Source organism: Watersipora subatra, chromosome 3 (genome assembly GCF_963576615.1).
Source record: "Watersipora subatra chromosome 3, tzWatSuba1.1, whole genome shotgun sequence".
In the NCBI taxonomy this organism is placed as follows: domain Eukaryota; kingdom Metazoa; phylum Bryozoa; class Gymnolaemata; order Cheilostomatida; family Watersiporidae; genus Watersipora; species Watersipora subatra.
Window position 1 is genome coordinate 45611795 of NC_088710.1, and position 17017 is coordinate 45628811.

Below are 17017 nucleotides of genomic sequence, written 5' to 3' on the forward strand. Positions count from 1 at the left end.
TTCACGACTAGCCGGCCGTTTTAAGATAAATCTATCTAAGGACGTTTGCCTTTGTCGCCCTTGCAACATGTTGCGATTAGGACGAACACAGGTGTCGTCACAAATGGTTAATGCACGACCACTAGCCAACTTGTGCGAATGTCTATTAAACAGTTTGGATAGATAGCGCTGGCCTTTTCACATAGCATCGTTTCAGTTACGCTGTCACCGGCCAATTGTTTGTCCAACGCCATCAGCGGTCGTGAAGATCGCTGCACCGTTTAGAAACTATGGTTAGACCTTTTGCGAACTAAATGCCCTGAATATAATCCTTCTGTTTGATAATTATGAATGTATTTCTGTCATATTGCCGAGCTAGCTCAATTACGCATACACATTTCACATATTTTCCCGTTTAATATCAATTGTTATCATTTGCTTTTTCTTTGTATTATCTTTCATTTTACTGGCAAACTTTCGGTCTACGCACAGTAGGCTACGTTTAATTCACATAATTCTGCACAGAAAATCGCGCACAAAAAACACGGTACAACAGTATAACCTGAGCAGTTGAAAAATACAGAGTGATGCTGTTCTCATAAAACACCTCCGGCATACTTGACAACTGACTCAAGTGCTCGTATCTCAAACATGGCTCGTATGTTAGTGCTAAAACTTCCTTGAAAGCTGGCTCGTATCTCAAGTTTCTCGTACGTTGGAGCACTCGTAAGTTGAAGTATTACTGTATGCATATTCTAACCAACGCAATGTCTTCACTATTATTAATCACTTCACTCAGTTGGACATGTAGTCTAATAGTAAGCTTGTTGCCTTCAGAACTGCAGGTGCCAAGTTCAATTCTAGTTTGAACCACATTTTTTATTGCAAAACTTTATTGATATAACAGGACAAACAAATGACAGATGACGAACAACATACAAACACTATTAAAGCTGGGCTCATACAGACCGATTTGCAAACCGAGTTTTTGTGGATGATCTCTGAACGATTTTTATGAGCTATTCGCCAGATTTGTTTCATTCACACCTGGCCAAGTTTAGACTGAAAGTAGGCAATTTGCCAGTTTTTATTTGCAGGGTTAGATAACTTTGACTGATATATTTTTTGACAGTTATGCTTTGCATTTCGTTGACAGTTTCCTACGATGTTCCTCGTGGACGTTCTTTAGCAAATTTGCTGATTATTTTGCACTGCCCAACTTATCACTAATAATAGATAACTGCAGCTGTATAGGAATGATGATATTTTGTTAACATAATATGCGTCAACTATTATAACAACGCATAATGATTGAAGCAGCTACTTCAATTATTGTGCCGTTGCTATAATAATTGAACATGAGCAGCAATTCTGTTGATAGCACCCTTCAGTGGAACTATCAACGGGATTATTACTCTAAAGTGAAACTATGACAGAAATATGCAAGAAGACAAATATGACAGTGACTTTAAATGACAATGTTTGGCTCGCTGTCAAAGTTATTTCATTGGCTACTCAAATTGAAAATTGGCCTAAAATTGGGCACTGCCCGATAAAACTTTTTTCTGCAAAGAATCCTTCTCGGACTCATTTATTTTGGCCGTTTGATGCAATTCTCGGTCAGTAGGAAAATCGGCTTGAAATTGGCTGAAGTGAATGCATCTTAAGACTTATGTATTTAGATTAAATAATTTATAAATTGAGATTGGAACTTGAAAATGTAGTTGATACATGTACCATATCATGATTTTGATAGTGCTCTGTACATTCAGTCACCTAACACGGAATGGATCAGTTATGCAGCAATCAATAGTGTCTAAAGCCAGTGCTATGTAGGGTATTAGTCATCTACATGAAGTAGTAAATGAATTGTTTGTGTATTACTGACTTGTTAGTACATGTAGGTGTGTTAGTTAACATGCCATGTAAAAGGGAGAAATAGCTACCAATATATATACATGTATATATTTCTCAAAGTATATTCGTCTGTCTGTCTGCATTCCGGCTATAGATATAGTGCATGCTGATTATTTTACAGATGCGGTCACGCGCTACCTAACCCTGTAAAGAAGTATTTTTCATAAGGTTCAAAACTATTTCTGGGGTCAAGGTCAATTCTTTCCGTGCGGACAATTACATTGCTTCTGTAGAAAGTCTCCGTAGAGTAAGAGTGTCTTCGTATTCAAAGTTTTGATGGATAGCTTCTGGTGGCACAGTAACCTTTGTTATATAGTGTACACGCACCTCTATGCAAGAATTGTTGTTATTAATTCTACATATTCAGGATTTTTATTTTGTTTTCTCAGTTTGTATTAATTGTATCATTACCGTAGCAAAACCGAATCAATTTAGCTATTACTTGCTAATTAATGCACATTTACATCTAAAACTTTTTATAGATGTTTTCAAGTTTTTTTTACTTATTTGACCTGCACGAAACATATTTTCTCATGATATGAGGAAATATGAGTTAAAAAGTTGTTTGACAAAGTTTAAAAACCTTGACAGTTTTTTTTATTTTCTAATAAATTATTTCACCTAATACTTTTCTCATAATATGTAGTTTGAAAGTGAGGATGGCAAATGTTGTTATGTGTTAAATATAAATCGATTTTTTGACCAGACTTTTTTATTACCCGGGCAATGCCGGATAGCACAGCTAGTAATTCTATAAATTCAAGTATAGTCAAGTGTTATTCGTGATATTTTCAGAACTGCAATTGTTTGGGTGTTATAGAGCCGATTTACAGACTATGAGAAACAGTGAGAATGTTTTTTTATTTATGGAGGTTAATTTCAATGCAACATTAGACGCGAGTGTTGAGTTTTTAAATGAGGTCCATATTGGTGAAAAAGCCATAACATTCACATTAGTCATCCTACAATATGTAAGATCCGTTAATAACAAAACGAAAATTAGAATAACTGCTCATAAAGTATTGCGTAAGTATACAATTTTTCAGCTAACTTTACTTGACATTTTAGACTATTGACCAATTATAACTGAGAGAATGGTAGGAAATGTTTATGTTAACAGCAGTTTCACTCTAATGCAACTCGAAAGCTTCTTGGATTTTAATTTTCTTAAGCAAATATTAAACCACAGGCAGTTGTTTACTCACACAAAGATGTTGGATATACTCGTACATGCGCATATGCACTTACTGCTGTCTTTCATTGAATCAAATAACAATTAGCTTTTGAACTTACAGTTGTTTTGCACGGATGTTTGTTGCTCTTATAAAATGTTGGTTTCAAAAGGTCCGCAAACTGACGTGTACTCAGTATTTCCATCAACAACGAGCTACTTTCTCTCTTGCCGGCCAAACTGTGTTATTAAAATCCACAAAACTCATAAAAAAACTAATATATTGAGAATGCTGGAGGACTGATTTCAGATGTTCCCATATTACGGTGCAAGTATCAAACAAAGGAAAGAATAGAAGCTGTGAGGAAATTAATTAAGGGATTAATTATATTTAAAGGTCAGTCACGATCAATTTTCACAAGTTGTGAACAGCATTTGTTATAAACCTACAAAACTGAACGTGTAGACACAATTGAAGTCTTTCTGATTAAGCGAGTCAGTTAATCAATTGAATTAGTCATCACAGTTTTTACACTAAAATCATTACAAATATCTGCATCATCTAGATTCTAGAGTCTCTAGACCATCAGCTGAATATATCCACGTATGAAATATTTACATGGCTTCAATATACTAAAACTTATTCAGGAAGATCTCCCAACAGTTTCACATCTGCAGCAGCACCCTGCATTCTGCTAAACAGACAGACAAAGTGATGTAAAACGTGACCGTTACAGCAATCACTCCAACCGATAGTGTTAATTGCTGACTTGACGAATGTGTCAGCGGATATGGCGGAGTATTTTAGAGCTTTATCCATAAAATCAATGCGCGGACTGTCCTCCTTGTAAGCAACCATAACCATGGGTGTTTCTACCATTCCTGGTTCAATAGTCTGAATAATAACACCTGTAACACAAATAAGTTGACAAACCAACCAATGCATTAACCTATACCATACAAATAAACACTATATTACAAGACATTGTATTAGTAAATAACGTATTATTAAACCCCCTTTATCAAACAAAATATTACAAAACGTCTTATCTAAAATACATACCAGAATCTTTGTAGGTTCTTTGAACCATTTCAGAGATTTTGGAAGCATACGCTTTCGTGGCAGAATAAGTTGCAGTTCCGATGAAACCATAACTCGCTATGGATGATAAGTTAACAATGACGCCTTTCCTTTTCTCTAGCATATGTGGTAGCACCAGGGCAGTCATATTGGTCATTGAGACACAATTGACATTCACCAGGTCAACTGTCTTTTCCAGGCTACAATAGGACTGACTAATTGATATTCATTAGAATGAAGTCTTTAAGGAGAGTTCACGCTGTAGCCAAATCAAAGTATCCATAGCGTGCATTTCTCAGCTTAAACAAAGTCTGCATAAAATCGGCACACGAGTCCGAAATGAACCAAACAAATGAAAAACATTTAAACTATTTCCTGTCTTATTGTAGCACGATTCCATTGGTTGCATTCTGAATCATGGTTGAATCAACCGTTCAGGCCCAGATATATGCGCATGAACAAGGACGACTACCCTAGGACACTTATATTTCGCTAGTATTTAGTTTCGTGAGTAGCTCGCAGACTAAAATTTCGGAGCAACTTAATTTCGCAGCTCTGATGAGTGCGAAAATATAGTGATGTGAAAATAAATGCAGTGGAACAAACATAATTAGATTCCTCAGGTTCAGTTCACCGATAAAAAAAAAATTTAATTTGCGACTAGTTTGTAATTGTGAACCGCAGGTAGAATGGTGTGGGCAAGGTCGATAATGCAATTTGATCGCTTGCTGCCATTTGTTTCTTGGACTATCAACAGGCCGTTTTTACTGGGGCAGCTAGCTGGCCGGCTGAGCCACCCCTACTTTTTGGGAATTTTTTACGGTAAGTGCAGTCCAACTCGGATAACTCGCCCTCAGATAAAATGTAACATTTCTTCTCAAACACAAGGTCAACTCAAACGGATTTGTTTGGTCAGTTCCAACGCAATGATAAATTCCTTCAGATAACTCGACCTCAACATCATTTATTCGAAAAGTTATTTGCCCAACGGCCATGGACGCGGTTTTTATCGCTGTGGAATATCACTTCATTCCAAGCCATAGAGACAAACATCAATTTCTAGTAGTTCTTAGGCATCATTATTATCATCATCAGAGGCAAAATATTTTTGTTAACGACTTTTATAAAGGTTTGCAGAAAATTAAGTTTTACCAAACACCCGCTTGGCCATGCCCCATCGAAAACGTAAAGGCCTCCGAATGAACTTAAAATAAAATCCGCAAAATTGATCTTCGTTAAAACGCTCAAAAGAAAAAGATGTCTTTTTCTGAGCATTTTAACTGCGGTCATGTTTTACCTATTTTAATTTAAAAACGTCTCATCAGTCAGATCACTTAAAACAAAACAAATCTAAAAAAATTACAAGTTATTGAAGAGGTGTCAGTGGTGAATCCAAACCTTTCCAAAGCCATGCTGCTTGTGTAGTACTGCGAGTGTCAGTGCATGTGTCTTATTTTCTTTCAACACACGGTGCTCACTGCATTGATTGATGTCCCCAGCAAACGATAATCTACTAATTCGTGTGCATTGACATCAAATTCCTATCATTATAAATAATTCTTAATGGGAAAATAATCATAATTAATTGCAAAATAATAACGTAATAAATTTTGACAGTCAAATTATTTTGTTGGTTTATATTTTAACGATGCTATAGTGGTCGTTAAAAACGTTAAAATAAATGTCGTTATAAAATTCCATTCTACAGTATCAATGAACAAAGCTATTTAGTTTCGCTTTTTCGCTCGTTTGTTATGATAGTTTAGTTTCGCACATGAAACTTTCGCGAGAGGATGACACCGCGAAAACGCGAAAGTTAGATGCCGCGAATACATAAGTGTCCTAGGGTAGTAATGTAAAATTTGCACCTGCGAGCATGCGCATAACAGGAGCATGCACATAACTTTTTTACGCGAGTTTAATACACTGAGCTTCTTTCTCATTCGTGTTGCAAAACGTATTTGAATTGGACATATTAAGCTTACAAAGTTAAATACTTCTTTCAGTACATGCAATGATCCAGTACATGCAATGATCGTCAGTTGAACAGTAGTTTCAGTAAATGTGTATCAATTTTATTGTGAACCATGATGCACTAGCAGGTTTTAATAAATGCTGTTAAAACTCAAACTTCTTTGTAGAACACGTCATACCCAGACTAGAACGCCGTGAAAACAAGAGCTTACAAATGGAAAGATACTGTAGAAGAGTTGACCATTTCTGATTTCTGCAAGGTTAGGCGATATTATGAGTCATATAGGAGTATCCCAACGTAGGACAAATTTGAGATGCAAAGAAAATTCCAAGCAAATTTTTACCCTCAGTATGAGACAAATTTGAGATACGAGCATATGAGATGGTTCTCGATGCAACTGCCAGGGGCTGAATATGCCAGAGGCCGCTGACGAGAACAGCAGTGCTCAGTTTTTCTCATCAAATTAATTTGAAAAAGCTTTAAGAAAGCCGGCGAAAAGTGAAGGTGAAAGCGAGGCAAAAAGAGTCGAGCCGCAACAAAAGTAAAAAATTCAAAATGAAAACATAATTAGAATTAATTTAACGTAACATAACATTAAAACTTATTTCTAAATGAGTGTATAGTAAACTGAGTTCATTTAAATTAAATTATTTAAAGTTGATATTATGTTACGTAGTGCCACAAAAATGTAGCATACTGAACACATGACCAACATAATAATTACTCTATTGATGAAATGATGACCCTTGAATAAACCCAATAAAATAAGTTGTAGCAACTCCCAAAACACATATGTTACACGACCAGCTTTCAGATAAACAAACCATCCCCAACTCGGACTCAATTCTCACATGCTCTCGTTTACCTCAACCAAGGTAGAAACTACTACAAGTCTTCTACTAGTGTGAAGGATATTCAAATACAATACCACATATGTACAGTAATACTTCAACTTACGAGTGCTCCAACATACGAGAAACTTGAGATACGAGCCAGCTTTTAAGCAAGTTTTAGCACTAACATACGAGCCATGTTTGAGATACGAGCACGTGAGTCAGTTGTCAAGTATGCCGGAGGTGTTTTATGAGAACATCCTCACTCTGTATTTTTCAACTGCTCAGGTTATACTTTTGTACCGTGTTTTTGTGCGCGATTTTCGGTGCAAAATTATGTGAATTAAAAGTACTGTGCGTAGACCGAAAGTTTGCCAGTAAAATTAAAGATGAAATGCAAAGAAAAAGCAAATGATAACAATTATTAAATGGACAATTATTGAAAAAATATGCGAAATGTGTATGCGTGATTGAGCTAGCTCAGCAATATGACAGAAATACATCCACAATTATCAAACAGAAGGATTATATTCAGGGCATTTATTTAGTTCGCAAAAGGACTAACTATAGTTTCTAAACGGCGCAGCGATCTTCACGACCGCTGATGGAGAGACTGCTCAGGCATTGGATAAAAGATCAACAATTGGCCGGTGACAGCGTAACTGAACGAAGCTATGTGAAAAGGCCAGTACTATTTATCAAAACTATAAACATTCGGATAAGTTGGCTAGTGGTCGTACATTAACCGTTTGTGACGACACATTTGTTCGTCCTAATCGCAACATGTTGAATGGGCGACAAAGGCAAACGTCCTTAGATAGGCTTATCGTAAAACGGCCGGCTAGTCGTGAAAGCGAAACACAGGAAAAAATAGCTAACTAGCGAGAAACTTGAAAATATGAACGCCGAAGAAATTTTAATTACGTTAAGTTAAAAATGAAAGTTTGCTTTTAGGTTTGCTTATAAGTTTGTCTTTTAAGACTTTGATAAAATCCAAATTTATCAAAGTCAACTGTTGTAATGAAGGATAACTCTCTATAACTCCCTAGGATATCTCCCTCTCTGGCAAATGCTAGCGTTAGCTGCTATTGTATGTATTTAATTTTACATTTTAATTAATCACATTTTCTTGCATTATTTTTATTTGTTGCTTTTTAAAAATTTGTGGTAAGTTAGGACAATAACCAACATGTTCTTTCAGTTACAATATCTTGTTTTGAGTGTTTTATTTGCATGTTTCAGAGTATGATAACCAATTAATATATATTTAATTGTTCTATATATAAATAAATTGCACCAACATGCGAGTAAATTGACATACGAGCTCAGTCCCGGAACGCATCAAGCTCGTAAGTTGAAGTATGACTGTATTGTATTCTATGTGCAAGAAACCTAAAATTCTAAGTTTTGAAAAAGCAAATTATCCATCAGGAAAACATTAAAAAGGTGATTGAGTCAATTTTTAGTTGATTGTAACAGAAAGTATTGATTTTTTTATCAGTTGATATGTTGTTTTAGGCGATCTCATTGTCAAGATATTTGAAGATTAAAATCGACAAAAATTGATAACGATAAAAACGCTCAGAATAAAAGATGTGGCCAGACTTGCCCAAAATGATGTATAGAGTGAAACGGTCCGTCTCTATCTCTCGTATTCACATCGGCTATTGCGATAAAATTCTAATCTTACGCAGCTCAATTGGCATATATTTTATTTTGGATTTGCTCATGATTGCTAGAATAAAATTTTAAATCTAGCTACAGATACGTTATTATAAATGTCTCAAACGCCTCAAATGAAGGAGATTAAATATTTGTCATATTAGTTTCCTTTAAACACTGTGTAAACATGTGAGTACCGACTACGATTCAGCCAGTCTACGATAATTAGGCCGTCGAGTTAACTTATTTCATCGCGGCCTTTGCATCAGCAAAGTTCTCAGTTGTTACCTATACCAGAAACTAGTTACTAAATAAAATAAGCAAGCCACATCTTTGAAAAAGTATGTTCGAATATATGGTGAAACCAACTGCATCCCTAAAAAAGTAATGTATAATCAACGTTACTTAGTCATTATTAGTATCAATTTGTAGAAAAAAAATTTATTGGTCACATTTGATTAATTGACTCATGTACAAAAAAAAAGGTTTTATGAGTTGACCGAAATAGTGAGCGCAAAACAACGTCCATTTCTTTGAAATCAATCAACCCACCGATTCTGGCAAAACCATTCTTGCACCTGGTTGGCGGTTTGTGGATTCACCTGTTTTCGTTTAGTAGCATGGAGCATAAAAATTTTTGAGCTCTTAATATTCGGTCTGTCGGAATTGAGTTGAGCTATGCAAAAATAGTCAGCACAGCTCTGATTACACTTCATAAATCTATCTAGCAGACACGATTTCAGCACAGGTGGCAACAAGGCTATGATGCATTCAATATGCTCTGCAAATCATGTTTTGCGTTATCTTCAACAATATTATTTTATTATATAATTATTACAAACCAAAAAATTTCCATCTCGGCATAAAGTTTTTAATAAAGACATCCATCCAAGTGGTAGCCACGCATATAGTTTCAGCTCATATTATAGAAAAAATTAATCTACTGCAGCAAACTCAAACAAACCATATCATGGTTTGTGCAGCACACATTAGTGTCTCTCTTTCCCATTTATGGCAGTTTCCACACTGCTCAGCTGGTGGCACCACATAAACATCCTGTAATCAATAAAACAAATGTCATAAATATGTGTCACTTATAAATATTTCGTTCTAATTTGAGAGTTAGATAGATTGCGAGTATAACTTTCAGACTGAATAAATGTTTAACAAAAGCATAAGTACGCCAAGCCAACAATTCGAAGCTTTGTTTCTGGGAGTTGAAGATGAGCATTGATCAATCGATTTTCCTCACTTTCTACAAGTGAGAAGTAAACATGAATTCTAATCATAAATTTAATATACTAGCTAAAACTGCCAAAGAAAATTTGAAGCAAATATTATAGCTAGGCGAAAGGATAAAAAGTTATGAAACGATGATTGGTGATTGCAAAAAGTTATAATTTTATTAATTAGTAAATGCATTCATGAGTACTAAAGTTATTCCCTTAAGTATATTTAACACTTGTTCATCAATCTAAGCCATTATATTGCTAGATGCTATAGATTGATTAAGAAGTCGTTAATCTAACAATCAACATCATTCATTTTGTAGCAAGAACTCACTGTGCATCCGTATCATGCACGCGTGCACGGGAAGTTACATTATAGTCTCAAACAGGGAAATATAATCTGAATGCAACCACAATAATATATATGTAGAAGTTAAGATAAATTTACCTCCATTCTCTTATCTTCCTCTGCAACATAATGCTGATGCCTGTCAGCTCTAACCATAAACTGTCTGCCCAATCTTTAACCACCTGATGCTCAGAAAACTCTTGAGTCACCTTCGCAGGAACTAGAAGCATTGTTACAATTCTGTTGTTCATCAATAAAACGTGTTGATGCCGTAATTCAGTAAACTAACGATGTCAATTAATTCAGTAAATTAAATAATGATGTCGATGCGAAATAGTAATTGAGTAAAACTCTCAACTTCGAGATCACAGACACCGGGTTGTACGAGCGATAACATTTATTATGACATAATTATATCAAAAATTCGTGCTGATGATTGGCTAAAGAAGAGATCTTATATTTATCACTCAGGGACTATTTTCACATTTATCACTATACACGTCACGAACGTAGCACCCTCTTGAATCTGAGCGTTTCAAAAAAGTGATCTCATTCAAACGCTTATATCTGTGGACAGGGTTAGTCTACAAAAACAAAAATGGCATCAAATTGTAGCTGATGTTTTAGCCTTTTATAGGTCTTAATTTCATTTGATCGACTTTTTGGATGCAATCACATTTTTAACGGTTTTACATGGAAGTTGCTCTAATATATTTGTTGACAACTTGAAAAATAAAATAGAACAGAAGAAAAAGATAAATGCTTAGAAGAATTGTAATATAATTTTACTGTGTTGTCACATTAATTAAGGAAACAGAGCCTTAATCGCTTTCTTGAAGGCAATTATGTATGACCAAGGATCACCTAAGAACTAGGTTAAACACAGGAATGTCTAAGCAGACACATCTGCATCGGCCAGTGAAACTATTACTATTACTCTACGATGTTCCCATTGGGCGAATGATGCAGATTCGGAATTGTGCACACATGGAGTTATCTCATGGGCTAAGTGTTTCAACAGACATTCACATGTTGCGGATTAGTGAGGGGGGAGGGTGAACTTACAACTGCTGAAATTGAAATGGGGATGACTGGAGTGTGGAAAATGGTTAAAATGGAGTAGCTTACGCGGCACTTTCTTGCGCATCATTCTTAAGGGTCATTTCCATAGTTGGCAAGCATGAAACATTCAGTAAATTGGTGAGTAATCACACACGCTTGAGTTGCGTGACACAAACTTGTGAATTAATTGTGCAATGGGAGTGAATCAATCTCTCAGAAGTAGATACAGAATACTCACAGCTGTTTAGTTTTGAGGAAGGTCGATAAGTTGGTTGTCATACCAACATTGTTGATAAGGACTGCTATGTCAAGACCCTCTAAAGCCTTCTTTATTTTATCGTATATATCAACGCGTGTAAAGTCTGCGACAATCGTCTGCACACACACTCCATATCCAGTTTTTATTTCCTCTGCAACTTTAGCCAATTTGCTTGGCGATCTGCTTACAAGCACGATGTCGAGACCTTTTTGAGCCAAAGATTTCGCATACTCTTTACCTACAAATGATCCTTGTCATAAGAAACAACTAGTAATCTTTAGGGCAGCACAGCAGTCTAGTTACCTTTTACAACAATTACGATGCCATAAGCTTTTTGTTCAAAGTAGATATTATTACAAAGAGCGTTTAAAACAGTATGATCAGCCTATCTACAAAATGTTCCTCCTTTACACTTACTTTTCAAAACCAGTTAACCCTTACTTTAAAAGTTTACTAAGGTAAAACAATCTGTTATAATGCAAGCAATGGTATCATATATCTTACAGACCTACGTGTGTAGGTCACTTATGTACCTCTTGCTTTTTTGCATCCTAATCTCAAATATCATTACTTCTTTTGGTATAGAGACATTCACTTAGAGGTTTTACGGTATATTTATCTATGCTGTTGCTGTATTCTCACAGATTTTATAAGCAAAGCATATCTATTTTATCGCAAAAGATTTGCGGTGAGATACTGTAAAACCTCTAACTGAGCACCACTGCTATTTGACCGCCACTGTGAGAAAGGTTGAAAAATAGAGCGCCACTCTCTAATTGAACGTCATCTCCATTTGACCACCACTTTGACAATCTTTTATCTTTACAAACCCATAATATTAATTGACCAGTAGAAAAGTGTCTACAAAATCTTTAAAGGTTTACTTGCAACAAAATTTACATTACAGTCAATTGGTATCAAATGGGTCATCGTGTTTTACTCTGCTGTGTTGTAGGTGCAAAATATGTAGAAACGTGATTACAAGCTCTTAAAAGCTCATAAATGGACTGTTAATCGCAGCCATCACGAAGACGCCGTAGTTTGGAATCTCTCTATTTCGATAACATACTCAAACATTGCGGTTATTGTTTTGACACGTGATGTTATCACGTGAAATTGAAGGCCAATTAAAGTCTCAATATAAACGCGTCGTAGCACTAGTTTATGACAAACATTTCGTGTTCTATCGGAAAGCACGTATCAAATATAGATGCTCGCTACTTTACAGTTTCGTTTCAGCCTGGTCTAATTCTAGTCGTAATCTGATCATGTGACCCATACTTGTGGCCAACGAGCGCGAACAATTTCTGCAGCATTTTTCAACTATCACAAGTGACTAACAGGCTCATCACGTTTTTCAGAGGATGATATGCACACATCCGAGCTAAAGTTAATAAACTAAACGAATTTTTACGGTAGGTTTTGAGATATCAGTGCTCAAAGTGACAGCATTACAATGATTATGAAACAGACGCGTAAGGACAATAGACATGGTTTTATTGAATGCGTGAAATATATTTGTGAAAATATTTGGACAAATAAAGTTGCATGAAAGTGTAAACAGAAGCCATCATGTTCAACTACGTCCCATTTGAGCCGTTTTGGAAAGGGATTCCAATCTACGGCACTTTCTTGATAGCTGCGATTAATTGTTCATTTTTGAGCTTGTGAGAGCTTGTAATCACATTTCCACATATTTTGCACCTAGAACACAGCAGAGTAGGACATGGTGAATATTTTGATACCAAAAAACTAATATGAATTTTGTTGCAAGTAAACCTTTAATAATGACACTGTAAATCAAAATATTAATAATGAATCGTTTACATTAATAACAATTAATTCTCTCGTTGTCAAACTTCAAAGCTTTTCGTTCTTCTCGTTAAAACCTTAAAATCAACACCATAGAAATAATAACTGTCTCAGGCTAGTAGTAGTTTCTTGTTTCAAACTGTCTTGTCTCTTGATACTTCAAAATGCATGTATATATAAAAACAGTTTACATTCACGACAGAAGATTAATGATTAGTTCTAGGGTCAAGGTTGCGTTTACCAAGCAAAACCGTTACACATTTTCTAATTGCAACGCATAAAAAGTTTTGCTTTGCCAAAAAATTGTTTGGACGATAATATCGACTAGTTCAGCAGTGCTGAAGAAAAGTTGAGGAGAGAAAACATTGTGGAAGAAATTGGACAACCTAAAAATGTTTGTTCTAACGAAAGCAACAATGAGAATGCAGCTATTCGATCAAATGATGCAAATATTTTTGTTTTAAAAACGTTAATTTTTGTCTCTGCATGTAATATAAGTAAAGTTGGTTTCTGTCACTTGTTCATGAATATATATATTTGTAGCATTTGGTCCATTATCATTATATAAATTTGCAGATTTATAGCATACTATTTAATAGCATCCTTGTGGTTATCTTAACATGGCTTACAATGGATCGACGCTCATAACTCCTATTCCATTGCATATAACAACTGTAGCAAACATATCAACAAGTGCAATGAGCTTTTACTCATTCAACATTGTTAAATGTAGATACAAAATAAAAATATGTCTTCAAATTTAGAATGAAATAAAAATTGAAAGCTCCAACAAATTTCAAAGCAGTACACAAGCTACAATATCATTTAGGTTAATTGCAAACAATAGATATCAACTGGTGGAGATATGTCTCAGTTTCTCAATGCATATTTATTAAGAGATCTTTGACAAGTTGGAGGTAAGTTAGCAGATTTATTGCATCTGAAAGGTTTAATATCGCTCCAACGAAAAAAGAGGGCAAAATATAGGTGACTTTAGTCTGCCCGTAAAAGAGCTAAATTTACCTTCCCAAGATTCTGACGAGCCATTTGAAAAATACACCGCCAGCCATTATTTGAAATAGACCGCCACCGCCAGCCTCTACTTTCCACTAGAGAGAAAGGATTGAAAAATACATCGCCATGGCGGTCAATTAAAGGTTTTACGATATATTAAATAATAAACACCACTGTATCTCATGATCCAAAGCTTCGATAAAAAATACCAGTCATTTATCACTATCAGAAACACCATATTTTGTCATAAGCTCAGTACAATTTTTTGGCTCATGTTTTTGTAACGCCTATTTTAGATTGTCATTATACAAATTGAAAAGATTATAACGATTTTTAATAGGCTGTTGTATGGAGATACGAGCGAATCCAGATGTCGACAGGATACAACCCTTAGATGACCGGAGACATATGCAATACGACAATGAACATTACACCTAATACAATAAAGGACCAGCAATAAAGAGAGTCGTCATATACTCATTTCAGAGCAGCTCAGAAACCGCCTGTGGAGAAGCCCATGAGAAAAGAGACATCAATTGACATGCCAGGAGACATTAAAATATATCAGACCCGTACGAGACACTACCAAGACAAATGGAATTCGTCATCATTTCCAATCATTATAGTCTCATGACGTACTTAAAACAAGTTCACTCAATTGTTAACCCTCTGCAACATAAAGAACAGAACCTGACCGCCTAAACACCTTCGCACAGGCTGACAGAGACATCTATAAAAGAGAACAGCTCCAACGGCTCAGCCTCTATCTCTAGTTCCTGAAGGACCTGCTGAGGCGTGTTCCTCTGCCTCTGAAGCCTCCCTCTCTTTTCCCTCTGAAGCCTCCCTCTCTCTTCCCTCAAATTCTGGAGCCTCTATCCTTTCCTCACCTATGGAGCCTCCTCCATCATCAGCTGATTCTCTTCTGCTTCCCTATCTCAACCACCGAGCCCCTACACGTTAAGGACTTTCGTTTGACTGTTGAAACTCGCCGCCGTATGGACCGAGCAAGTCAACATGGACGACCGTTCGAGTAAGGGCGTAGCTTTATTAGCTATTTTAACCATTTGTCATTAATATTATTTTTTAGAATTTTGTTAGTTGTGCATTTTAATTGCTGGACTTACAGAATAAAAAGCACCTTTTACTCACGGGCTAGCCGGGTCACGAACTCATGGATGAGCAACCTATTAATGTATCCGAATACCTCATATAAAATAAGCCAACCAGGTTACATAAAGGTTAATACCCACTTTATCTCTGGAAATATGCCTGCCCGCGGTTTTTGGCCAAGATTAACCAGGGTTCATCATACACCAAAATGTCTCTTACGGGTTCTGGAGGTAGTCCGTTATTTAATATTATCGGGTGGGTCCATTGTCCCCGTACCAAAACTTAAACTATTTTTAAGCCAACCAAATTCACGCGTTGAATAAATCATGAGCACGTAAATGAACTACCACTCCACTACTACAACTAGCGCGTAGGTACCGTATTGTATGGCGTTGTGATTAGCTTACATTGTGGCTTCTATTCGGGACAGGGTGTTTATATGGACGCCCGAACTTAATAAACAGAACGGGGTCCCTCCGGAACCCGTAATATACATTTTTGTGTATGATGAACCCTGGTTAATCTTGGCCAAAAACCGCGGGCAGGCATATTTCCAGAGATAAAGTGGGTATTAACCTTTATGTAACCTGGTTGGCTTATTTTATATGAGGTATTCGGATACATTAATAGGTTGCTCATCCATTAGTAGGTTGTGTTTGGCCGATAGAATTGACATCTGTTAGTATTTTTGAATATTCGTGCGGAAGACCGCGAAAAGTGTGTCTACCCTGTTGTTTTTGTTTTGTATGAGCGTGGCGAAAATCCTTGAGTTCGTGACCCGGCTAGCCCGTGAGCTTAACGCCTTCACTTGCACCTGAACCAGTAATAATTAAATTAGTTCCCACATGACAAAGCAAAAGTACACAAACTGAATGATACACAAAATACAATAAAATGACAAAGCAAATTCAACACAGATGTTGTGTGTGGATTCGGATTAGTTATGCATAACATAATTTTTCCCCATCCACCCATAACAAGGCAACTATTTCGTCTTTTTGCACCCGCAACCAACTTTTTTTCAAGAATTGTTAATAGATTGTTAAGGGCCCTTAAGAAAGGAGACGGTTGTTTCTCATGATAACCAATACTACGAGTCTTCAGCCACCTACCGATTCCATCCGTGGCTCCAGTGATAACTGCCCATCTACCTAGCTTTTGTAAGTCGACGCCAGGCAGATATTTTGCCAAGAAATACAATTTAAACGGGATATATAAGGTCTTTCGAAAAACACCTGTAAATAAGTACAGTAAAGCAGCGTAAGCCAGTATACAGACGAACGAGCATTCAGTGAACAGAACAGCTAGGCGCTGACAAGCTATGACGACAGCGTCCATTTTTAAGTCGGTCTTGCTGACGTGCTCGATAGCAATCTACCAATTCTTGCAATCAGCTATTTAGACCTGATTTAAACTGACCCGGCTAAAAAGGGTCAACAACTGAAAGGTTTAATTGTCAACCGTTGTCTTTGACCTCGCCCGCGCAATACGCATTTAGATAGGGGCCGCCACTAAATTATACTGTCAATACCATCAGTCTATCTAAACCAATAAACTTCCGTAG

The 17017-nt window shown here is 36.2% G+C and overlaps 1 protein-coding gene across 1 annotated transcript; it reads right to left on the reverse strand.

The window, feature by feature from the left end:
* Positions 1 to 3450: 3450 nt before the first annotated feature.
* LOC137391176 (very-long-chain 3-oxoacyl-CoA reductase-like) lies at positions 3451 to 16842 on the reverse strand. The gene is made up of 4 exons (XM_068077555.1): positions 16566 to 16842; positions 11497 to 11755; positions 4131 to 4348; positions 3451 to 3976 (listed from the first exon to the last, which is right to left on the reverse strand). The coding sequence occupies exons 1-4, from the start codon at positions 16789 to 16791 to the stop codon at positions 3708 to 3710; spliced, it is 972 nt and encodes a 323-aa protein (XP_067933656.1). The 5' UTR covers positions 16792 to 16842; the 3' UTR covers positions 3451 to 3707.
* Positions 16843 to 17017: the final 175 nt, after the last annotated feature.